The sequence below is a fragment of the Grus americana genome, chromosome 1 (assembly GCF_028858705.1).
Source record: "Grus americana isolate bGruAme1 chromosome 1, bGruAme1.mat, whole genome shotgun sequence".
NCBI classification, from domain to species: domain Eukaryota; kingdom Metazoa; phylum Chordata; class Aves; order Gruiformes; family Gruidae; genus Grus; species Grus americana.
Genome location: NC_072852.1, coordinates 5,020,864 through 5,046,040, shown reverse-complemented (window position 1 = coordinate 5,046,040; position 25,177 = coordinate 5,020,864). Strand labels below are relative to the sequence as shown.

General features: G+C 45.4%; 2 protein-coding genes across 2 annotated transcripts in view; one reads left to right on the top strand and one right to left on the bottom strand.

Moving 5' to 3' along the window:
- ITIH2 (inter-alpha-trypsin inhibitor heavy chain 2) overlaps positions 1–10,878 on the bottom strand; it is a 28,564-nt gene extending 17,686 nt beyond the window's left edge. Inside the window, exons 1-6 of the mRNA XM_054818873.1 lie at positions 10,687–10,878; positions 9,380–9,454; positions 3,470–3,505; positions 2,574–2,746; positions 1,751–1,855; positions 1,285–1,447 (exon numbers count right to left, since the gene is read on the bottom strand). Coding sequence (XP_054674848.1) covers positions 1,285–1,447; positions 1,751–1,855; positions 2,574–2,746; positions 3,470–3,505; positions 9,380–9,454; positions 10,687–10,770 — 636 coding nt within the window. The 5' untranslated portion in view covers positions 10,771–10,878. The remainder of the gene's footprint in view (positions 1–1,284; positions 1,448–1,750; positions 1,856–2,573; positions 2,747–3,469; positions 3,506–9,379; positions 9,455–10,686) is intronic.
- An 8,818-nt stretch (positions 10,879–19,696) lies between these two features.
- ITIH5 (inter-alpha-trypsin inhibitor heavy chain 5) overlaps positions 19,697–25,177 on the top strand; it is a 54,090-nt gene continuing 48,609 nt past the window's right edge. The window contains exons 1-2 of the mRNA XM_054808011.1: positions 19,697–19,945; positions 24,466–24,510. Of these exons, the coding sequence (XP_054663986.1) occupies positions 19,826–19,945; positions 24,466–24,510 (165 nt within the window). The 5' untranslated portion in view covers positions 19,697–19,825. The remainder of the gene's footprint in view (positions 19,946–24,465; positions 24,511–25,177) is intronic.

The following is a 25,177-nucleotide window of genomic DNA, read 5'->3' as shown; positions in this document are numbered from 1 at the left end:
AAGGCAGGAAGGGAGGACATTTAGTATGGAGCAGTACCAGTGTTGTATCAGGATCTTATGAACCCGCCACAGGCAAACTCAGCTGGGGATGGGTTGCCCTTGGGAATGCTCCAGTAGAGCTAGTGTCATTCGTGGTGGGGATCCATGCAGTGCTGAAAATAGACCACGATGGAAAGACAAAAAAAAAATGTGCCCAAAGAATAGAAAGAATTTGGTGGAAATGCTCATTCTTCCTTTCTCTCTCACCCCCTGGGGCAAGTGGTGGGATTGGAGTGAAGGGTGATACCATTGTTTATGCTGAAAGAAGCATGAAATGACTCTGCCTATGTGTTGCTTTGGGTTAGGAGGCCAGGAGGATGATGAGTTCTCATACTCAATGATGAGTTCTCTTCCTCTCCACTCGTGCCATTGACAGGACAGAGAGCATTTTCCCTTTCGGTTGAATGGCCCTGGTGATTTGGAAAATAAAGTTTTTATCCAGTCAGCTAAGGACTTTTTCTGGTTGTGCCTCTGAATAGTTAATAAGACTACTAGGAGACCTGACATGGCATCCTTTTCAGTAAGATTAACTCAGGCCTTTGGTCAGCTTGAAGCAGATCACAGTCTGCTCCAAGGAAATGTGAGCAACAAACTTAAACTTTCCTATGCAGCTTGTGCTGAAGCCACGGAAAGCTGAAGATGACATTTATGAAACAGGAACGTGAGAATGGCCAGATGGAAATGTCCAGCTAGCCGTGTATCCTGTGTCTGTTGATGGATGTCAGAGGACACCTTTGAATGTATGTAAGACAGAGGGTAAGAATAAGACAAATCATCTTCTGGCAGCCAGTTGTGGACAGGCTGTCATTCAGAGAACATCTGCTCTCATAGTACTCTATCTCATGAAGTTGGGATTATTATGAAAAGCACTGCTCCAAATAAATAATGAATATTGTTTGCTTTCCTTCAGTCAAGGCAAGTTTACACAAGGGTATATATAGGCCAAAGCTTGTTTGCCCAAGTGGTTCTGACGTGAGTCAGTCACAATTCAGGAGATGCCCAGCTGTGTTAGTATGAGAAGAGGTAGGGCACATTTGCTCCGCACTCCTGTAGCTACATAGCTCCTGGTTTGAAGTGTCTCATGCTGGTCTATACAGTGACCCTGAAGCTATTTGTACCGAGCCCATATAAAAGGAAGGAGCTGTAGATGAATTGTCCTGCTGTGGTGCTCATGGGAACCTTGGCTGCTTTCTCAGTGAGGATTCACCTGTGGGGTGCTGCCTACACACACCAGCTCTACTTTACCTCCATGTGCTTTGCCAAGCGTCCTGGCTTCACAGAGATGACGTGCTCATAGGAGCTCAGTTTCCTTCGAATCATTTCATGGTAGTGAAGTTCAAATTGGATCCTCATCCCTGGGGGCACATTCACTTCAGTTTTGAAGTTTTCCATATCCAAGGCGTTGCTCCTGAAAAGTCAACTGTGGGGTTATTTTGAGAAAATACAAGGAGAAAGAGAGCTGCATTTGCTGGGTCTGATTCTAACTGTGGCCTATACCAGAGAATTGCAGTTGTCTGTTGGTGCAATATGTTTTATCAAGGTGAAAGCAGGAACACAGGTTAAGTCCTTGATAATTAAATATCAGAGTTGCTGTAAGTAAGTAAAACCTGCCTCTCCAACCCATTTCATTTCCAGCTCCTCCTGGGACTGGTCACCCCTGTTCTCCTGTGAATAAATTCAGTACAATATCCATATGCCAAAGTCTTTATACCTTACTATTCCAGCAGCTTTGCCTTTGGCTTTTGCTTGAGAGTACATTTTTCTGGCTTCAGATTTTTCACGAATTTTGCTGGTAAATGTTATACCATTGACATCCCTGGGAGAAAGAAGCACAGTCAGTTTGCAAAAGAAACAACTTTACAATTGACGACTGTTTCTTCACTGTAGAAAAACATCAGTGAAATCTAATCTGGTGGGAAATAAAATAATAAGGCTCTTGTTTAACCCTGAAGTAATGAAGTCTGGTTTCCACTAGATCTGTATCTTTTTCCCTACCCACTTTTTTTATTTCAAGTAGCCAGCACTCTTGTACTCTAAGGAGGATCTGCTCTCCCCCCCACCCCCTCCCCTTCACACTTTCCCCATCCTTTGGGCAGGGCAGGCAGTTTCTCATGTCGTGGCCTTTTTGGAACATGGATCAGGATGTGTCTGCTGACCAGCAAAGCTGGCTGCTGCCTCTTTAAATAGATACTGAACCAGGCTAGTTTCTTTCTGTTCAGTGAGGGCTCTAATTTGAGTCTCTCTCCTTTTATCTGGTGCCAAATTGCACAAGACAGGTAGGAGCTTAGTCTACTTGAAACTTCTGTCCTTTTGTCAAATTTTGTGGATTTTGGCCAATGGCCCAATAATCACTGGAGAAGAGACAGACAGTATGATGACACGAGCCTTTTTTCTTTGAGAAAGCCTGCTAAAATTACACTGAAGCTAGAAGATAATAAGAGGTGTTTTGCTTTTACGAATAGTTCCCTCCCACCAGATTCTGCCACCACATTGAACATGCCAGAGCACAAGGCTGATACCTGCCCACTACTTACATAGTAAAATTGTCAATAAAAGCTCCTTTGGGGACTTGTACATCAAACACTATGTGCTGGGACCGTTTTGCGTTATTCACCATTTTGGCTTGGATCATTGTGTTGGCCAACCGTGACGTTATAGTGGATTGAACTTTGTAGCTGTAAAGACCTATCTTGTCATCGTCCTCCACCTGTAATTGACAAAATTACTCTATGAATTTGGGAGACAGCTAGAAAATGTGCCCTAGAGGGAGATATCAACCCCTTTTATAGTCTCAGCGCCTTTTTTTCAACTGCTGTTCATTACAATATGGCAGCCAGATGGGACATGAACTCAAGTTCAAGACATCTCCATATTTTACCTGGCAATTGCGTCAGGATACTCATATGAATATAGTTCATTATAACGTTTCGGCTGAAAGGGGGAATTCATTAAGCTGGAATGTTTTCCTTGCTTTTGACCATGCAACCAGTCCTTGGAATGACTCAGTTGGTGTAATCCAGTACAGAAGGGTACACAGTAATCCTCAACATCATATATTGAGGAGGAGAGAGCTTACATTTTCAATACAGGTCCTAAACAAAGGAAACCTGAAGCATTGGTTACCACCCTAGTCTTGTAAACAGTTAAACCATGGCAGTGGGAGAATAGTATTAAAATATGTTAAGATATTGCCTTTGTCTAATCACTTTTGATGCTCATTTCTTCATATTTGCCATACCCTTCTCCCTCCAAGAGCAGTTGTATAAACAGCATTGTGCAAACAGCACTCTGTTTAAAGAAAATAGGTTAATACCGAACCAGCAGTAAAAACAAGGAACTGAGCAAACAAAAGGATTGATTTCCAAAAAATGGTTAACTAAGAAATCACTTTGTTCAGTATTATTTTCCACAGAGGTAGAAAAAAACTCACCAGATCTCCAACATACCCCCAGTCAGACGTGCTTCGCTAGAAAAAAAAAATATAGAGAACGTATTTCAGCAAAGCTAAGAACATAGATTGTGGCTGTTTCAAGACAGGGATCAGACAGTGGTAACATCAAAAAGCTGCTTTCTGAGATAATCAGAGTAGGTTTGAGATCTCAGACATAGTATGCATATTCCTTTTGTCTTATTTTATGTATTTATACACGGGATGTTGGAGTATGTGATCTCCCAGCTGTGACTTAGAGGCTATCAAAAACAGAAGGACAGCTCGCTTCCTCTGTCTTTATTTTTTATAGAAAACATTCTAGAACAAAAACATTCTTCCTGAAAGCAAAAATGTGCTGGCAAAAAGTCATACTCAGAAACCTTAGCTTTTAACACAAAAATTATCTTTTTTTTTCCTAGCAAAAGTTGAAAAACCTCAAAAGCCAAACCTTTTCATCTCATTTTGTTTACATTATAGAATACATATTTATATTATTGTATTATTTGCAATATGTATGTATACAAAAGCCTACTGCATAATTGATATGATATTTATATACTTATATAAAGTTAATTATGTATGCACTGCTTAGAAGAGCTGAAACTGTTCATTAATGGTGAGGATTTTTTCCTGCCATATGAATATTTCCATTTGGAAATTTCTACGAAGAGGTGGTGACATCTTGTGGCCATTTGAATCATTCTGTTTAATTCCCTAAAACTTAAACTTGTATGACTAACCCTGGGATGCGATTTTGCTCACCTAGTTCTAGAGGGAGATGCAGTTTTTAAAGGCAGCTATCTACTTTGGTGTTATCATCACAACTAGGCAAACTTAGCTCTTTACTAATGGAGTGATCCCTTTCATCTGAAAATAGATACTCCCCTTTGGTTGAATGAGTCCTGCCCTAAACCATGCTGACTGCTCTGATTAGAGGAGTGGGTACCCAGTGCCGCTGGTGGTGCCCAAGGGTACCACCCTGGCCTCCAGCTGGGGTTCCAGGAGATCATGAGGCTCCTGTAGGTCCTGCATGATACCTAAGATGTCTTGGACTCCCTGTGCTAGCTCAGACAGTGCTAGATATGTACATGTAGGCAACTCAACTGAGCCCTTCAACTCCATTGATGATGATGATGATGAACTTAGGGGGACTAGTTCAGATACTGATGCCTAAATTATAAAAATCATAGAATTATAGAATCAGAATGGTTTGAGTTGGAAGGGACCTCAAAGACCATCTAGTTCCAACCCCCCTGCCATGGGGAGGGACACCCTCCACTAGACCAGGTTGCCCAAAGCCTCATCCAACTTGGCCTTGAACACTTCCAGGGAGCCAGGGGCATCCACAGCCTCTCTGGGCAACCTCCTCCAGTGCCTCACCACCCTCACAGTCAAGAATTTCTTCCTAATATCTAATCTAAATCTCCCCTCCTTCAGCTTAAGGCCATTCCCCCTTGTCCTATTACTCCCTGCCCTTGTAAACAGTCCCTCTCCAGCTTTCCTGTAGCCCCTTTAGGGACTGGCAGGCTGCTATAAGGTCTCCCCAGAGCCTTCTCTTCTCCAGGCTGAACAACCCCAACTCTCTCAGCCTGTCCTCATAGGAGAGGTGCTCCAGCCCTCTGATCAACTTCATGGCCCTCCTCTGGACTCTCTCCAACAGCTCCATGTCTGTCTTGTACTGGGGACCCCAGAGCTGGATGCAGTACTCCATGAACTCCATGAACCAAAACATATCAATCTCATCTCAGGTTTCAGTAGCACTTGAATCCAAGAGGATCCAAAATCACAGAAGATGCTTACAATAACTGTTTTAGTCACATAGTGCATATAAGGCTTGCTATACAGTTACTAAGTTCATTTGAAGCTAATTAACATATTGCTACTAGGAAAATCTTTGGCTGTATAAGAGATGATACATCTTATAGCAAAATCATTTTAATGAGATGATTTTAAGGATCCTTTGAAGACAGATAGCGGGACTGCAGGATTTCTACCTGCCTGAGAACAAATGTAGGTTTTTACTTCCTAGTTATACAGGTTCCACCTGAAACATTCAGACTAGGATTTCAGGATCTGGAAGTTTATGGCTCTCTAGAGACCCTCTGCAAAGCCTGATAGACTAACCTTTGCTCACTTCACCCTGACACCCCACAAACATCACTGTACAATGAACTGGACCCTTCACATCTGATAAAGAAACAGATCATGATGAATGACTGTTGTCCCCACACATATCCTTAGGGTAGGAAACATCACCAGCATGAATACAAATTAAGAGTAAACCAACCTTAACTGAAACAAATTTAATTTTGAAAAGATGAAGACCAAGGCCTTAGCACAGAGGGGATTTGTTTTATTATGGTACTTTTCTGGTTCTCAAAAGAGCTCGGGGTTCTTGACTCACCTTTATAATGGTGCTTAAAGCTTTCAAGATGCCCAGGTTTCCTTCCTGTTTGTTTTTGTGAGAGTGGAGGAGAAGGAGGTGCTGATGGAGATGTGAACTATTACTTGCACGTGCAATGACTCCCACTGCTGTTTTTAGAGATCAGGCATGGGGTGGGCCAACCATCCCCCTGAGATCTCAAAGGTTCCAGAGGGTAGCCACTCCAACAAGTCAGGAGGACGGAATTGTAGATAAATGTACTTTAGGTTTGAGCACTGGTGTGGTTACTGAGAATGTGGGCCTTGCAGGGACTTCTGTGGCACACAAGACATGCTGTTTCTGAATTCTTGGCTGATCCTTGCCTTTAAACCGCATCCAGGTCTGCTGATGACCATACTGCCTAGAAACAGTACCTTGTGCAATAGCTAATGTGTGGCAAATTGCTGATTAGGGTGGAGACAAGTGCCTCAGGAACTGTTTTAAGGATCTGATCTTGACAGATGCTGGGCCCTATCTTTAGGTGTTGAGACCCATCTTCTCCTGACATCTGTGCAGGCTGTGTATATTTAGCCCTCCATAACAATCTTTGTTCAAATCACTGCGCATCAATGTTGCAATTACTATTCAGTCTACTATCATGAAAATATTGAGTACTTCAAGCTAACTATTATCCAGAGCTGCTGGCCCTGATGCTTCCTGTCCTGTCTGTGGAGGAAGAAGCCATGGTGTCTAAGGGAGGAATGCATTACAAGAGGTAATGCATTACAAGAGATTGCATCTATGGGATGTCTAGCTTACCATTGCTTTCAAGTTTCAGTCCACAGGCTACTTCTGAGGTGTGACTGACTTAGTAAAACAAGGAAAGCAGATTCAGAGATGTTATACTGTACTTGAAGGAAATTAATTTTCTACTCAGGCATGAAAATTCCTAGGAGAAGTCATAAGAATATGTAAATTGAGAAAAAGGTTGAAAAGCAGATGCCCAGCGTGCTATCTCCTCACAGATTTGTTTTCATGTGAGTCACTTCCTAAGCATTTTTGAACACACTTCAATCTCCTTGCAACCTCTTCAGACTCCTTTTGGGGATCATGATTCTTATTGTGAGGTGGAAGAAAAGCAATTTCAAACCTAGGGCTTGGCAGAGTTTGTCTTCACAGTACGACAGGTGAATCCCGATCTTTCTGATCGCATTCATACCCTGGGAGCGAGCGGGGTCTCCAGACAGATGATTCTACCCTCTCCTTCCTCATTTCCTTTCTGTGCTGGTTCTAATGGAGACAAAACCAGGCAGGCAGAGCAGCAGGGAAATAGGTGGGATCTCACCTGGCTTTGGACAGCCAGAGATCAGGACCAAGACTGGGGGACATGCTACAGAACATCCCGCCTTGCAGTCTAGACGAAAACTCTGTTATCTATCTCCAAAACAGAGATAACGGCAGTGCCCCATCATATAGAGGTTCACAAGGTTGCCTGCATTCCAGCCCATGAGGTGCTCTGTTTCTGTGGTCACAAGGGCCATTCACATTCCTGAGACACAGTATTTTGAAGTTACTCAGGAGCAAATATTTTTCACCAGAATACCTGATCTGGACTTAGAAAGCAATTCTTTCTCTTTAGAGCTAATCCATAGGTCTGCAGAGGAGTTCTGTCATCTCGTTGCCAATGGGCTAGTGAGCTCACTGTAGAAAAATATAGCACTAAAACAATAATTTGAAGACAGCCTTCCTCTAGTGATCCACACTAAGTAACTATGCCTGCTGTTGGCCAAGAGCTACTGTCTCAAGATGTTTCATGCAGTTCAGTTTAATCTCATTTATTAATCCTTTATTGTGACTCAACTAACATAAGGGTAGCTCATCCTATAGCTGAGATGTTAGTTCTACTGGTTTGCAAAGGCTCATTTGGTAGGTAAGGGATGGGAAATAATATATGGGAATATAAGGAATAACTGGTGTAATAAAACCACTAGTAGAATTGCAAATTACTGCATGTATATATCTATAACACTATGCATCCACAAAGGTGGGGAACAGAGGCAGCATAATACATACGGCACTAATACAGACATGTTGGAAAGAAATGGTGCCCTGAAGAAGTGCAGCTAGAGAGGATTTTTGCTTAAATCATGATTAAATTATTTAAATATTGGTCTGGCAAATGTTAGCTGGCTTGATTCACATTTGTGCTAAAATTTTCCTTCTCTCTGTCAGTGTAGTGGGGGCTTTTGGTGTCAATACATTTACACTCTGTGTGAGACCTCTTTTGAAAAGCCGTAGGATAAAGAAAAACTACGTTTGCCTGTGCTTAACTTCAAAGATGCTGAGAAATCCAACTTTACTCAAGAGGATCTTTTGTTTTCACTATATTGAACAAGCTCAAGAAAGGCAGCACCAGAGTTTGGTGGAGGACAAGGTCCACTCTGATCATCAGAGGGCTGGAGAACCTCTCCTATGAAGACAGGCTGAGAGAGTTGGGGTTGTTCAGTCTGGAGAAGAGAAGGCTCCAGGGAGACCTTAAAGCAGCCTTCCAGTACCTAAAGGGGCCTGTAAGAAAGCTGGAGAGGGGCTGTTTACAAGGGCATGGAGTGATAGGACAAGGGGTAATGGGTTTAAGCTGAAGGAGGGTAGATTTTAATTAGATATTAGGAAGAAATTCTTCCCTGTGAAGGTGGTGAGACACTGGCACAGATTGCCCAGAGAAGGTGTGATTGCCCCCTCCCTGGAAGCGTTCAAAGGATGAGGCTTTGGGCAACCTGGTCTAGTGGAGGGTGTCCCTGCCCATGGCAGGGGGGTTGGAACTAGATGAGCTTTGAGGTCCCTTCCAACCCAAACCAGTCTGGGATTCTATGACTCTATGATTCTATGATCCTATGATTCTATGATCATTTCTTTCATGCAGTGTAATAAAAGTTATACCTTCAAACAGCTGACTTCATTATTATTATTGTTAATTACTACTGTGTAAAACACAAGAAAACTCCTGCAATGAGTTTCTGTTTCAGAAGCTGACAAAATACACCAACCTGCAACCCATCAGCATGCTGAAAATAAATTTTCTTCCCTGGTGTCAGACTCCACCAGCTCATGGCCCTTGTGACACTGTGCTGCACTCTTTTGACCTGAGTTAAATATGAATGAATGGACTATCTGCAGGACAGAAAGGTTTCAGCCTACATTGCCAGCGTCTGAAGTCCTTTTCCATTTTCTCATGGAAAAGTCCCACCAGTATGAATGGGATTTTTCCCACATATGAAGTTAGACAGACAAGTATCTCCGTTGTTTAGAATCTGTATTATGGTCCTTAGGAGCACAGATATGGAATAAAGTCTTGTTGTGCTAGATACTGCATAAAGGATAGTCACAGTTCTTATCCCAACAAGAGACAGGGAGGTCTCAGTGCTTATAAAGACCCACTGGTCCCACTTGATTGCACACACACAGCCCTTGACATGGAACAAGCCACCTAGAGACCGCTTCCAGGCATTCTTACTTCCCTTTTTTTTTTGCAGCATTTCTGGGTACCATACCTGGTACCTGCCATTTCTCGTCTTGGAGGTTGAAGGAAATCCATCAATTTCTAGGTCAATCAGGTTTTCCACTTCCTAGAGAAGAAACAGGAAGAAAGAAAGAAAGAAAGAAAGAAAGAAAGAAAGAAAGAAAGAAAGAAAGAAAGAAAGAGGTGTTACTGCTGCCTTACTGTTTGATTTATCACTTGATTTATTATCGATTAGCACTCTAATAGAGTTCCAAAGGGAATTTACCTCCCCTTGGTGCAAATGGGGAGCAAATGCTGCATCTTCACACATCCATTTTCCCTCTGTGGACAGCTAGCTCTATATACTCTTTTAAGACCATGACTTTTACTATCATTTTGCAACCTTTCCTTCTGAAACAAGGAGTAATATTTAACACACTGAAGTGACCATAAAGAGGCAGATTATCATCAGGATGGGTCCAGCCATGGTAACTACAGCATTTCAAATACTGATATCACTTAAACCAGTAAGTTCAGAGAATTTCTGCTCAAACCAGTAGAAACTATCTCTGGTTTTATACTAATATACCTGAGAACTTGATTTGTCCCATTGACAGCAAAGGAACATCACGTCTTTTCCAAGTGCAAGCACGGATTCAATTAGAAGTGGGGTTCTTACACCACAGCAATACTCTTAAAGTTTGTTAGAATTTTAATTTATGGCGATAAAGAAGTTTAAGTTCATGAGCTTCTCTCCAGCTTATATGATAGCATACACACAAAGGTTTGCACAAAATTAACTTCAATTGTTTAAGCACATCAATGTTCAACTGATACAGCGTCTATGGTTAGAAAGGACCACAGGTCTGGAATATTTTTCCTAGGAATTACAAACTCAGGATAAAAATCTTGCCATGTCATGAAAAGTGCTCTAAGAAGAAAAAAAAAAAAAAAAAAAAAAAAGAGCATATCCCCACTCAGTAATTCTTTTCATGAGTCTCACAAAGGAAAAGAAAGTTTCACACCATCCCTGTTCTATTCACAGAAATATTGCAATACACACTGCAAAGTGGGAATGGGTGTAGACACCCAAATCTAAGTTCACTTGAGTCCAGGGGTTTAAATTTGGTTTAAATTAAATCCCAAATTTAATAACATTAAAAAAGCAACTCTATGAATGACAGGTGAAAACCAATTATCAGAACAATCCCATTTACAGATAAAAGTAGAAGAGAATTCGTGAGATACAAGCAGAGCTATGAAGCAATGACCCAGTTCTGCTCCCACCGAAGTCAGCTGCAGCTTTGATGTTGACTTCAGCATGGAAAGGAGACCTAGGCCCTGCCTTGAAATACTCACATCTGGGATTTCGTCGATAACAAGATCAAAGCTTCCTACTGCAGAAACGAGGAACAAAACCAAGAAGCAGATCAGATGCTTCATTTTCTTCCTGCTTGTCTCCTAAGAACAGCCCGCATAGGTAGTAGACACAAGATCTTTACTTCTCTGAGACAAGTTCAAGGAAACAGCTCAGGTTTATGCAGTATGTTGAACACAGTTTTGAAACGCTGACTTTGTTTAGGCCATAGGTAAATATTTGCCTTGCAACGCAAGTCTGAGCTGTGGTGCCTGAGCAAGGGTTATCCAAACAGTGTCTTCACTCGCCTCTGCCCTCGATAACAGCTCAGGCTTGGATAGGCTCACTTCTTGCTTTTGTAGCTTCCCATGATGTTTGACTAATTTCCTGCTAGGCGCAGACCTTGGAGTATGCAAAACTTCGAAAGATCAAAGCAAGAACTCACTCTTAGCTTGTTTGTTTATAGTAAATGAGGTGAAGACTGGTTCTCAGAGCAATGGAGGCAGCAACAGTGTGCTTTTCCAAGGGCCTGCCCACCCAGCCATCTCCCAGGGGTCGGCAGAGACCTTTGGGCTGGATCCTGACCCACACGAATACCCTTTTCCACTCTAGCTGGGAAAGGATCATAGCTGGTGGTGGGATAGCTCTAGTTTTTCAAAGTTATTCATGTGAAAACATCTGATGATATTTTCAGATGCATGTTGTATGGCTCCTGGGTGCTTTTGAAACTGTTTTGTCCTCCCTGCCTCTTTGGATACTTCAAGAGACTGGATAAAGTAAGCCAGCAAGGCAGTAGAGGGAAAGAAGGGAGGAAGCAGGTTTCCCTGGGAAGTAGCTGGAGTACCCCTTCCACTCCTCCAGGAAGAAAGGAAATTTGCAGACATCTGAGCAACCTCAGTGGAAAAGACTGAATTACTCTGTGGATCCAGTGACAAAACAGCAGACAAGATCATATCATATCATGTCATATCATATCATATCAATTATATTCTGTTATCTTATCCTATGTTATGTTTCAGTAAAAGCCAATGATGTCACTCCAGCCTTCAAAAAGGGCAGGAAGGAGGACCCAGGAAACTAAAGGCCAGTCAGCCTCACCTCCATCCCTGGCGAGGTGATGGAACAGCTTATTCTGGGGGTCATCAATAAGCAAGTGGAGGAGAAGGAGGTTATTGGGAGTGGTCAACATGGATTCATTAAGGGGAAATCATGCCTGACCAATCTGATAGCTTTCTGTGATGGCACGACTGGCTAGGTGGATGAAGGGAGAGCAGTGGATGTGTCTACTTTGACTTCAGCAAGGCTTTTGACACCATCTCTAATAACATCCTCATAGGCAAGCTTAGTAAGCGTGGGTTGGATGAGTGGTCAGTAGGTGAGTTGAGAACTGGCTGAATGGCAAAGCCCAGAGGATTGTGATAAGCAGCACAGAGTCTAGTTGGGGGCCTGTAGCTAGTGATGTGCCCCAAGGGTCAGTGCTCGGTCCAGTCTTATTCAACATATTCATCAATGACCTGGATGAGGGGACAGAGTGTACCCTCAGAAAATTCACTGATGATACAAAACTGGGAGAAGTGGCCGACACACGAGAAAGCTCCACTGCCATTCAGCGAGATCTGGACAGGCCAGAGAGCTGGGCGGAGAGGAACCTAATGAAATTCAATAAGGGCAAGTGTAGGGTCCTGCACCTCAGGAAGAACAACCCCAGACACCAGTACAGGTTAGGGGTTGACATGCTGGGAAGCAGCACTGCGGACAAGGACCTGGGAGTCCTGGGTGACAACAACTTCTCCATGAGCCAGCAATGTGCCCTCATGGCCAAGAAGGCCAATGGTATCCTGGGGTGCATTAAGAAGAGCGTGGCCAGCAGGTCAAGGGAGGTTATCCTCCTCCTCTACTCTGCCCTGGTGAGGCCACATCTGGAGTTCTGTGTCCAGTTCTGGGCTCCCCAGTCCAAGAAAGACAGGGAACTACTGGAGAGAGCCCAGCAGAGGGCTACAAAGATGATGAGAGGACTGGAGCATCTCTCGTATGAGGAAAGGCTGAGAGAGCTGGGGCTGGTTAGCCTGGAAGACTGAGAGAGGGGATCTCATCAACACTTATAAATATCTAAAGGGAGGGGGATATCAAGAGAATGGGGCCAGACTCTTTTTAGTGGTGCCCAGTGACAGGACAAGGGTCAATGGGCGCAAACTAGAACACAGGAAGTTCCATCTGCATATCAGGAAAAACTTTTTCACTTTCAGGGTGACAGAGCACTGGAACAGGCTGCCCAGAGAGGTTGTGGAGTCTCCTTCTCTGGAGAGATTCAAAAACTCACCTGGACGCCATCCTGTGCAACCTGCTCTAGGTGATCCTGCTTTAGTAGGAGGGTTGGACTGGATGATCTCTAGAGGTCCCTTCCAACCCGTACCATCCTGTAATTCTGTGATTCTGTGAAAAGATTTCTGCAGCCATAGTCTGCTGTTACACATCTTTTCAACAGATTGTTTTTCAGGCTGAGACCTGAAACTACATTCAGAGGTTCAGAAGGAACACAAGCAGTGGCCTTTCAACTCACCGCCATGTAAGAGCTGCCAAAGGAGCTTAGGGGAGAACATAAGGCACTGGAACAGGTTGCCCAGAGAGGTTGTGGAGGCCCCATCCCTGGAAGTGTTTAAGACCAGGTTGGATGAGGCTTTGGGCAACATGGTCTAGTGGAGGGTGTCCCTGCCTGCAGCAGGGGGGTTGGAACTAGATGATCTTTGAGGTCCCTTCCAACCCAAACCATTCTATGATTCTATGATAAGAACTGGAGCAAGCATGTAAGGTATTTTCCAAAGACCCATAGTTACTTGCAGATATGGTACATCCTGATCAGGAGATGGTTTCCGTTTATTTAGCAGTCCTTAGTTAATTTATTTTCCCAAACCCTATCATCTCCTCTGAAGAGATTGAATAAAAAATTAGCATTCATAGCATCTTGTGAGAAGTTCCACACCTTAACTATACACAGAATGATCACTTTGAACCTGTCACATGATAGCTCCATATACTGTTTCACAGATGTTATGCTGGAAGAGGAATAATTAATCTTTTGGGCAATCTTGGATCTTGAACTTGGAGATGACATAGTTCCAGATTTTCTAGAAAGCTTAGGAGCCTGTAGGCTGTACCCAAACTAGTACACAGCCTTCACAGCACATGCATTTGCTTTTGCATTGAGCCATCCACACAGTGGTTCCCCACATCACCTATTTATTACTTTCTCCCTAAGCTCTGGTTCAGCTCTCAGACAGTGCACATGTAGAGCATGCAACATTGCTTCTCCTGAAGAGACAGTTTCTGGATGCAGAGGTCACTCGATAAGCAGTTCTGTATCCCTTGGGCCCAAATGGCATGACCTGGCCAGCCTTCCCCTCCTCTGTATTACTCCAGGTTATCTTCTGTGCAGCTTCCTATGGAGGTGGGGGTAAGTGATGTGCACAGAGGAGAGGAGTGTACAGGAGAATGAGGAGGATGGGAGCAGGGTTTTTCAATAAGTAGCATAATGAGGGATGGGCTTACCCTACTGTACATCTTTGTCTCCCTTTTTAGTCCATGGAAATAAATAGATTTTTTTCTGACCATATGGCGCTGACTCAATTTAATTATCTGCCCTCACCATAGAATGGGCTGAATCCTGCCCTTGCTGGGTCTAATTAATGCCATGTACAGCACAGGGAGTCCAGTAAGAGAGCTCAGAGGAGGACACCAGCTCTGGGGACATCTATACTTCATCAGGTGACTCCTACGTCCTGGAGTGAGCTGTTCAGCATTTATCACCGTTGTAGGCTTTTTGAGCAGAGGGGAATCTCAGTGTGAAGATCCCAGGCACACTGCTTCAAACAAGAGGCTGGCTTACAACTCTGTGGTACATAAAACATCCATGTGGGCTTTAAATCATGTCGTAAAGGGATTGACAAGCTAACCATATACCTTGGACTCAGTGTTTAGTCAGCCTCTTAGGTGGATTTTGCTCAGTCCTGTGTGCATGTAGTCCTAGCAGTATTTAAGTTAGCTACCTTAAATTTAGCTTAGGAACACTAACATGAGTGTAGGTGGAGCTGTGGCTATGACAAGGATTATCCAGGACTGCAAGGGCAGCAGGCATGGGGCACGCAGTCTCTGCTGTGTTGATGGTAACTACTACAGCTTGAAATTTCCTGCTAATCTGAGTTCTGTTCACACATGTGCCCCTAGCTCAGAGTCACCAGCCCTTTCTCATCAGAAACTTAAGCCTTAAGATAAGTCTTCTGGAGATATCTGGGACCCTGGGCCGGGAAGCTAATCACTGCTGCTCTGAAGAGATGAAAAAGTCCCTTTAGAACAGAATTCACTTTAAACATTAATTTTGTAACCCCTTATTTCAGTCCTCTCATAACCACCCAAATGTGGCTTAATTTTTTCTGGTAAAAATAACGAGATTGCGAAATCAGTGTGACCACTAGATGGCACGAACTGCTCAAATATACTATCCAAAAGAGTCTAAAAAGCTGAAATTTCTCAAGGAGAAGGTATATAAACAGTATATGGGAGGAACAAGTGCTGAGGATGCTCAGAAAGATCCCTGAGCCATACCATTTGCTATCAGGGTAGGTGAACTTCCCCAGAATTTAACGGGGAGGACAGGATCTCACTAAGATGTTTCGTGGTATGCGTCTGTTGGGCTGTTTTGTGACTAGTCCTCTCATGGGCAGGATTTCTCTGGAAGGAGGTTTTCATGCACTGTCCTCCCTGAAGCACTTGGAGTTACTGCTGGGCAGAGTCCATTCCTTGGAATAATTAAATTCTGTTATCTTGGCTTGCACCTGGGGAGAAATGCTCACAATTTCTGTCTCTTATGAGATAACCAGTTTCCCCTTCCCAAACTGAATTTCTTATCTGAAAATTTCCAGTGATACAGGTAAGAAACCTGCAAGACAGCACACTTACCCAGGGTGCCTGCTGCCCTAACATTCATCCCACTACACACCAATCATTCTAGGAAACTGCATGTGGACATACCAAACAGGGTTTCCTGTTGTGTCAACTTTAATCTCTTTATACTGCCATTCTACAGAGCTGCTTCAGGTATCGGGGCCTGGCAACCTGCCTGCCTGACCAGATGACTTCTTCAACACATGTTTCACAGAAGCTCCCCAGACAGACTCAGACATCCCCAGCACCGAGGCCCTTTGGCAGAGAATTTGGGTATATTTAAAATATTCATCCCAAATCAGAATAGTACCAGATTTTGAAGTTCTGAAATGCTCAGCTGGGCCACAGTGCACACAGCTAGTGGCAACAGGGAGATCACCAGCCACTGAGACTCCAGATAAGCCCTTTCAGGAGCACAGGCACCTCCCAAACAGTGTCAGAACTGGGGACCGTTGGGTCCTATCCAGATGTTTCAGAGATTGATTAGATTAAGGCCTGAAAGAAAATATTTAATATAATTCCCTGAACTTCACTACAATTAACTTTATCTCTGGACATTTATCTATGTCTATGCCTGTGTAACCCTTTGGGACATTTGGCAATTGCTTGACTAAATTACTGGCTTTGAAAGCCACCAAATTCTACAGTTCGTTAGTGCTGTGGGTAGATTTAGTTCCTGGTTAAGCTGGGCATTTAATGTAGGTGCCTCTGTGTGAGGTGGGTGTCTGGTGTCCCATTCTTCTACCTAGAAGAGTAGAGAACTGGAAGACTTTAATTTCTGAATCCATGCAGCCATGGCACTGATGTTATGACCAAATACAGCTCTGATCTTGTTCCCTCAGCTTCAGTCTGGACTCTGGAAAACTCCCGCTCTTGAGCTAAAAGGCAACAAGGTTTTCTTTAGCTTCAACACTCCCCACAGGGTTTATTTAACTCGTATGGCGAAAATGAGGAAGACTAGTCCTACCCGTGAGCCTTGCATGGAAAAACAGGAGGATGCAGATGTGTGAAGGCAGAACATCACCAAGCTGCATGTGTTTGTATGTCAACACAGAGAGATTCCTTGACATAACACGATCCATTCCAGGTGAAATGTGTGTGGAAGCTCAGTTGTTAGATCATGCCTCTCTCTGATGTCTTTGCTCATGCTGGCCGCAGGCATGCCAGGCAATTTAATTTGCTGAGCTCCCACCCAAAGAACAGCTGCTCATCTTGCTAAGTCGGCAAAAGTCAGCATGAAACATGTCTAATGTGAACACACCTGAGTAACTGCTTATCTCAGTCTCCAATGACATCCCCAGAACAGCGCCTTCTGTGTTCCTCCCCCTGCCGAAAATCAGGAGACCTTATTCCAAGGAGGGGGAAGAAGGGATAATGTGAGCAAACAAGACCCGAGGCTTAATGTTCACTCACCAAACTTAACCGCACCTGAACCATGTTAAAACACACTTTGGTCTTATTTAGTTACATGCTGTGTCCTCATGTGGCCTTGCTGAGGAGAGCATGAGCAGAACTGGCTGCTCCTAATCACTTTGGGAAGGTCAGTGCTTTTCCCAGCTGATTCTCTCATGCCCGTTAGTTATTCTGTACCTGCTCTAGGGTCCTGTGATGTGCCTAGGATCAGCTTTATTGCATTACCTTTGCACTGTCTCACTGTTTTGATTTACTCTGGCCCTCAGCTCCTCACCTGTGCAATGGCAGAAGCAGAGTGGTTCTAGAAACAAGCTGAATACTGATCAGGAAGCAAAGAAAGATAGCCAGCGAGATCTGGATGTTTCTCCAAATGCTTCCTGACTGCCCAATGGTTATTTCAAACTGGTAAACATCTCCCCATCCTGCCCAGGCTCTACTGTTACCTCTAGGGTTATCATGGTAGTTTTGACTTGCTTTTATAGAGGTGCCTTGGTTTCCTCTAGGTTTTCCAAAACAGTAGGAAAATCGTCCTATATGTATTGTTTTAAATGCCAGTTTCCAGCATTTCTAAGCATATGCTGGAGAGCTACAAGACTTTTATTCAGCCGTGGCCTCTAGTGAAACATGGACAGAGCAGGTTGAGGAGCAGCCCATCCTAATGCCAGTAGTGAGGGCAGGGGAGGCTGCAGCCCCCCTTCATCTGGAGCTCGGACGTGTGCTCGTTCTTCTCTGAGCTGGACAAGACATGCAGAAGCTGGAATAAACTAGATGCAGCTGAAAAATACTTCAAAACATTTTTTGTGTGCCCTTAAACCAGGTCTCAGCCTGAACCATTGCTTTGAAGTCTTTCTTGAACCCCAACTGGATTGCTGAGTTCTCTTCCATCGCCCTTTGAAATGGTGAGGACCTGAGAGTAATGCCTTGACCATCTTTTGGCAGGGACCAGATCAGCACAGCAACCGTTTGGGGTGCCTCTGGGGGCCTGAAGCATCTTGCCCCAGCCTCCCTCCAGCTTTCTCCCACCATCATCTCCTCTCCAGCCACATAAGCCCTTCGTCATTCCCTGCCATGCTGCCCAGCTCTACAGCTCCCATCGGGGATGTGGCCACTCCAGAGGCCCTTGTACCTGCCCATGGTGGAGTGGTTCCAGCAGGAAAGGGGCTGGCCAGGAGTTTGATTTCTTCCCTCCTGTTGGCAATGCCACAAGGGGCATGTGTGTGACCACAGTGTGGCCACAGTCTAAGCCTGGGCCACTGATTTGCTAAAGGGGAGTTCCAAAGGTGTCTACTTTGCTGTCCCTTCTCTTTACTCCAGCTCCTCTCATCCCTTCTGTATGGGCAGCAAGCACCTTCCTGCTCCTCCATTACACATGCTAGATTTGGAGTGCTCCCAGGATATATGCTTTTAGTGGACATATGCTTTCAGGTGGGTGCACAGGTGTCTGTCCAGAAGGAGAAACTCCAGTGGCCCAAGGGTGTGTTGATACATCCCGGCAAGGCTGGAGAGACATTGAGACACTCTCTGGACTGTCACTGCTATGGACTGGAGCTGAAGGAAAACAGCTTCAGTCCCTCATGACCCAGTGCCGGTAAGGAAAAGGAAAATACAGTGGTTTGAATCCTGACAGGTTTGTGCGTGCAGCATCTAGAATCTGCAAAAAAACTCCCCGAACAAACAAAAAGAGAGGAAATTTGGGTCTGCTGGATTTAAGAAGTTACTGCTGGCATAGAAAAATGAAGTAGCATAAATGTGTCTGATCTGGGCTTAACTGAGTGCTGCAAATGCAAGTTCCTGAACGCCTGGGGATGAGATGTGCTGGCCTGTGCCAGCTGGCACAGCTGCGCCTGGGGAACGTCCCTGGTGGGGACTTGGCCAGGGGCTGCCTTCACCCTGGGGCTGGCCAGGGAGGAGAGGGCTCTGCCTCTGGGAAAGGGAGGGAAGAGCAGGAGGCTCATCCCAGTTTTGCCCAGCTGAGAATCGGAGTCCAGATGACAAGAGAGAGGAGTGGTAGTATGGGTCTCGGCTGCCTTTGCCGGCGGGGAGGCACCTGGCTGCTGGACGGGGTGCCAAGGCAAGGGTGTGGAGGGAGCCCTGCCCTGCTTCAGGATGGCAGGCCCCGGGGCAGCTTTCACAAACAGACCAGGGCTCTCCAGACTGGGGAGAAGGTAGGAGCATGCTTTTTCATACGTACCATGGCATAAGCCATTCAGGCCTGCCTGTGTCCATGGCTGACCACGTGAGGAGATACCCCGGCAGCCCAGTGTGTTCTTCCAGCTCCCACCAGTGCTGGGCACCATCCCCTCAGGCAGGTGCTGTGTGGCAGCAGCCATCTTAGGCCCCGTCTCAGTGCCCACCCAGGTGGAGGAAATGTCTGCTCAGCCTTACCCCCTGCTGAGGGTCACCATGGTGCTGGGGTGCTGCTGGTGACAAAGCGACAGGTGGCAGCACCTCACGGAGCCCTGGCACGCGAGGTGAGATGGGGGCTGAGGCTGAGGGCGGCGTCAAGAGGGGCATGGTGGTGGCTCATGCCCATGAGACCCCTGGCTGAGGGGAGTAGCTGCAGGATGGAAACCCTGCAGGGATCCCCCGCCAGCCCCTGGCAGCACAGGAAGCCGCCCCGAGTGGAAAAGGGGCCGGTCCCGAGCTGGGAAGGAGGAGAAGAGGGTGGGTCATCTCGTCTCCTGTCAGCCTCCTCGCAGCCTGTCTGGCAGCACAGGCACCAGCTGCAGGCAGTGGGGCTTTCCTCTCACATTCGGGGCAGGGAGCCCCGGCCAGCACTCCCCCTCCACCATGATCCTTTGGCTGTGGCTCTGCTGGGGCTTCTCCACCTCGGCAGGGCAGCCTGACTCGGAGCTGATGGCAAGGTACCTGGAAGAGAAGCTGATGGCAGACTACAGCATCATGGAGCAGGTAGGTTTTAAGGCGGTCGTTGTTTGGCAGCATCCGGTGGCTGGGGTTGGCTTGTCCCCTCTTAACTGTCAGTATCAACACACAGGGCAGTTTTTGCTAAAATTGTATTTATTGCACCCATCCCTGCAGCATGCCCATGGCTGCGTCTCAGCTCTGTGGGAGACTGCTACTAAGGAGCAAGCCAGTTGTTGGAGGTGTTAAGCCAGGAAAGCACCAGCACCCTCCTGAGCTGGGTGCTACTGCCTGGGGACAGGTTCAAAGCTGACATCCCCATAGCTGTGCTAACAAGGCATTTCACAGGAACAGCGGAGTTAACGCAGTGTCCTGGACGCATGCCAGTCTGAGTAATTCAGAGTATTTCAGGCTCGGAGGAAAGTTTTTCTGCCTACCGTCTCAGTCGTACCGTACTTGATTTTTAACTCATGCTGAATGAAATCAACCACATGAGTTTCAGCTTGTAAAATGCATCTTGACCAGGAGAGAAAAAAATGAATTCTGCAAGTGAGGGCTGTTAGACTGTGTCATTGCATAGCTTAGATTTTCAGAGGAAATAGGGCTGAAAGGGCAATGAACTTTTTGCAAGTTAGCAAGAGAGTTTGGATGGTGTTTTGGGAGGCTGTGATTTCAAAGGCTGAGCTTCAGACCTGTGCTCACATGCTTCAGGTCCATACCAGCTATCATGTGTTACTTTGGTCACTTAGGGCATCAGTGAGTTATCTAAGTTTGATCAGATCTGAGAGGCTCTGTAGTATCTGAGATACCCATGTGGGGCTGGCAGATACAATGCAGGACCTGTGGAAGACCTGCGCCTTGCTGGAGGCCAGGTGGGATACCCTCGTGTGTCTAAAGTGTCAGTGAATGCCTGTATTTGGCATCTTCTGCCATACGATAAGCGGAAAGAGACTTTTCAAATATGTATCTGTGCCTGTCTCAGAGTTGGTAATTTGGTTGCTCACCCCACCCATTCTAGCATGGGAAGAATTTCTCTGCAGTACAAGGACCTCAGCAATTTTGTTGTCCATCCTGATTACTGTGAATGCATATTCCTTCTTGGGGAATTCAGCTACAAATCAACATTGTCATGCAGACCCACCTGTCCAAGTGGAAGAGAATATCTCCACCCCTGTTCTGCCAGTGGAGTGGTATTTGGGAATGCTCACTCATCTGCTTTAGAGAGAAAATCAGTTGTGAAGCTCAAGGAACTGGCTCACAGTGTTGAAGTGACCTGGCTGATCTTGCTTGAGGCAGATAAGGGTGTTTTCACAGGAGCTGTGTTGCTGGCAGATGAGTGGCAGCAGTAACTTCCAACAGAAAAGCAGTGATGTATAAATAGAGGTGGTGATCTAGTCCCCTGGGACAGCTAGACCTAGAAGAGGACATCTGTCCATCTGTGTTGGGTTTTGTGTGGCAAGGTTTTGGTAGCGGGAGGGGCTACAGGGGTGGCTTCTGTGAGAAGTTGCTAGAAGCTTCCCCTGTGTCTGATAGAGCCAATGCCAGCTGGCTCCAAGATGGATCCGCCCCTGGCCAAGGCCAAGCCAATCAGCGCCTCTGTGATAACATATTTAAGAAGTAGAAAAACAGTTAGAGAGAGAGAGCTTTTGCAGCCAGAGAGAGGGGTGAGAAGATGTAAGAAGCTCTGCAGACACCAAGGTCAGTGCAGAAGGAGGGGGAGGAGGAGCTCCAGGCGCCAGAGCAGAGATCCCCCTGCAGCCCGTGGTGAAGGCCATGGTGAGGCAGGCTGTCCCCTGCAGCCCATGGAGGAAGGATGAGGGGGTGTAGCGATTCCACCTGCAGCCCGTGGAGGACCCCATGCCGGAGCAGGTGGAGGCACCTGAAGGAGGCTGTGGCCCATGGGAAGCCCACGCTGGAGCAAGTCCGGGCCGGACCGGTAGACCTGTGAAGAGGGGAGCCCACGCCAGGGCAGGTTTGCTGGCAGGACTTGTGACCCTGTGGGAGAGACCCCACGCTGGAGCAGTTCGTGAAGGACTGTAGCCCGTAGGAGAGACTCCATGTTGGAGCAGGGGAATGTTGAGAGGAGTCCTCCCCCTGAGGACAAAGAAGCGGCAGAGACAATGTGTGCTGAACTGACCGCAACCCCCATTCCCTGCCCCCTTGTGCAGCTGAGGGGCAAGGACGTTGAAGCCGGGAGTGAAGTTGAGCCCGGGAAGATGGGAGGGGTGGGGGGAGGTGTTTTAAGACTTGATTCTATTTTCTCATTGCTCTACTCTGTTTTGCCTAGTAATAAATTAGATGAATCTCCTCTCTACATTCAGTCTGTTTTGCTCGTGACGGTAATTGGTGAGTGATCTCCCCCTGTCCTTATCTCAACCCAAGCCTTTTGTTACACTTCTCCTCTCCCATCCTGCTGGGGGAGGGGTGAGTGAGCGGCCGCGTGGCACCCAGCTACCGGCTGGGCCTAAACCACGACACCATCCTCACTGAATACATGAGGCAAGTTAAGAAGAGGCAAGTGCTTCCCTAGATCAACATACTACATTCCCTATAAGCAGATATCTAATTCTGGAGAGCATATAATGCTGTGTTTAACTGGAAAGATCTTCCTACACAAAGGCAAGTACGGATACAGGTCTTTGCAGGATCATTGTATTTGCAATGAGTGTGGATTACTTGTTGGCTCATCCAATGATTGACCACTCTGCTAAGGTAGTTGACAAGGTTACTAGTTATTACCATTGCACTAGAGGTAGTTCTTCTGGACAGCTCTTCACAGATAGTTGGGTTGCTACTGCCCAGCTTCTTCTCTGTATACCATGCTAAGACTAGCAGATGGAAACAACTGTGGGGTCACTACCAGCAATTATTGGGCTTTAATGAGTGCTTTGGAAGGCCTTAAAAATAAAGGTAGATGGGAACTTGGAAATTGTTCCATTGGATGATGCTAAGTGAAGCTGGCAGGTTCAAAACACTTTGATGGACTGATCAGTATCATCAACCCTGCAGTAGCGCTTTGGCAGTAGTCATGAAGTCCTAGCAAAGAGAATACTGTTATCTGGTGATCCTTCACTACTCACTGATGTCTGCTGGCTATCCTCAAGACTTCAGAAGGTAGCTTTTGAAGGAGCCAAGTCATACAACACCTTCTTATGCAAATCAGCAAGCAAATAAATTGAGTGTGTGGTAGGGGAAGATAAAACCAGTAACCAAATTTCCAGTTTCACCTATTAGTAGAAAACATTGTGACTGTTCCATACAGGATGACAGGTGGATTTGTTTCAAAAGGCAATCCTTTAGTAAAAAAAGTACTGAGAATCACTGATCTCTCATCCCTGCCTCTGCTCCAAGCAGAACAACTTCACAGACATTTGTCTGGCTTGTTCTGAAGGACCTACAGTGATGGAGACTCTGCAGTCTCTCACAGCAGGCTCCTGAGGTGCTTTACGTGCCTGAGGTAATATACCCAGACAGAAAGTTTCTTCCGAAATTTGAACTTCAGAAATTTCCTCTCCTCTCCATTGAGAATTTCCTAGGGACCTGTTTTTCCTTGGTTCTAATTTCACAAGATGTTGTAAAAATAATGAAGAAAGAAATAGAATCATAGAATCATAGAATCACAGAATCATAGAATGGTTTGGGTTGGAAGGGACCTCAAAGCCCATCTAGTTCCAAGCCCCCTGCCAGGGGCAGGGACACCCTCCACTAGCCCAGGTTGCCCAAAGCCCCATCCAACCTGGCCTTGAACACTTCCAGAGATGGGGCATCGACAGCTTCTCTGGGCAACCTATATAAGGATACATAAATAATAAGGATTCTAGCAGAGGAGACTCTTTAGTTTCCTGATTGGGCTTTCCTTAGTTTCTCAATGCATGATATAAAAAGACATAAAATCATCTCTTTGGCAAGGAATGCTGTTATTTCAGTGTAAATCAACAGAAAGGGTAAATCAGGTAAAAAAATATCGTTGCATTCCTCTGCTCTCTGGAGTTTCACCGACATTTTAAGAAATCACTTGGCATCCCTCATTGGCAAGAGACTTGTACTCTCTGTTTTGGGAGGGATTTGATTTGGAGTTGTTGCTAAGCTGAGACTTACACCATGTGCAGGGAAGAAGTCAGAGGAGTTGTTGTTGTTGTGAAGGGCAACACAATGAGTACAATTGCATTGTCATAGGTGAAGCACTTCATTTCATAATAAAATCTGTGGCTGAGTTTAAATATCTTTATTCCCTTTTTGCACATGACTAGTGCTTTTTCCAGGGCCAAGACATAGCATCCAGGGCTAGGGCTAAAGGCTGAGGTTCCTGTCTTCATATAGAGGGTCTCTTGACAAGTAGCATTTGCAAAACACACAGTACCTCCTTGCCTGCGATAGCCACATTCCACTGCTGAGCTTTGATCAATGGGACTGTTAATATACAAGAGATTTAGGTTTTAATTTTAACCAGAGGAACATTTGAACCTGACCATGGGTGATCAGTCACACAAACCCATGTCTGGATTTAAACAAGTGACATGTCTTCTGTAAGTTGACTAGGCTCCACTAACTCCCTTAACTCTTTGCAGGTTGCACGCCGTGTTCCAAGACAGGCCAAATTTTTGCAGAGGCTGGTATGTATCACACTGTGTCTTTATTTTACCTCATGGGAATTACATTTGCTCTATGCATAAATGTGTGTGTGCATCCCTGTGCCCAGGAATGAACTATGTCAGTGGATGATGGTAGGGTGAGATTCTAGGTAAAAAAATCTTCATTTTGATCAATGCGACAGGTACAGGTTCTTATAATACTTCCCAATACATCTGCTCAACCCCAGATTTGGAGAGAGAACATCCAATGTGACAAACCTCAACCATGCAGTGAACATAAGCCTGATGAAATCTCATTGAATTTGAAGAGAAAGGGTGAGTTTGCTTTGAAATTTGAAGATGTCTGTTGTTCTCTGTTGATGCAGAGGCTAAAATTTACTGAAGGATGGAAAAAAACAAGGAAGCCTTCTTTTGGCATGGGAGCCATACTTTAAGATGGAAACCTGTAATTGTGAGATGTACAGCAAATCTGTGAGATCTGGCTATATTTCTGCACTGAGACTTGCATGGCTTAAATCAAAACTTTGGCTAAAGAGGCAGCCAGTGAAATTACTGTTCATGGCCAGTTATTTTTCTGGCTTTTCTGAGGGATGGGGGCTTCCCAGTTGAGAACTGGAGGAACTCATTTCACACACTGAGCAGCCATCACATGATGTCAATAGCTTCTGGTCCCTTTGATCTTTGACAG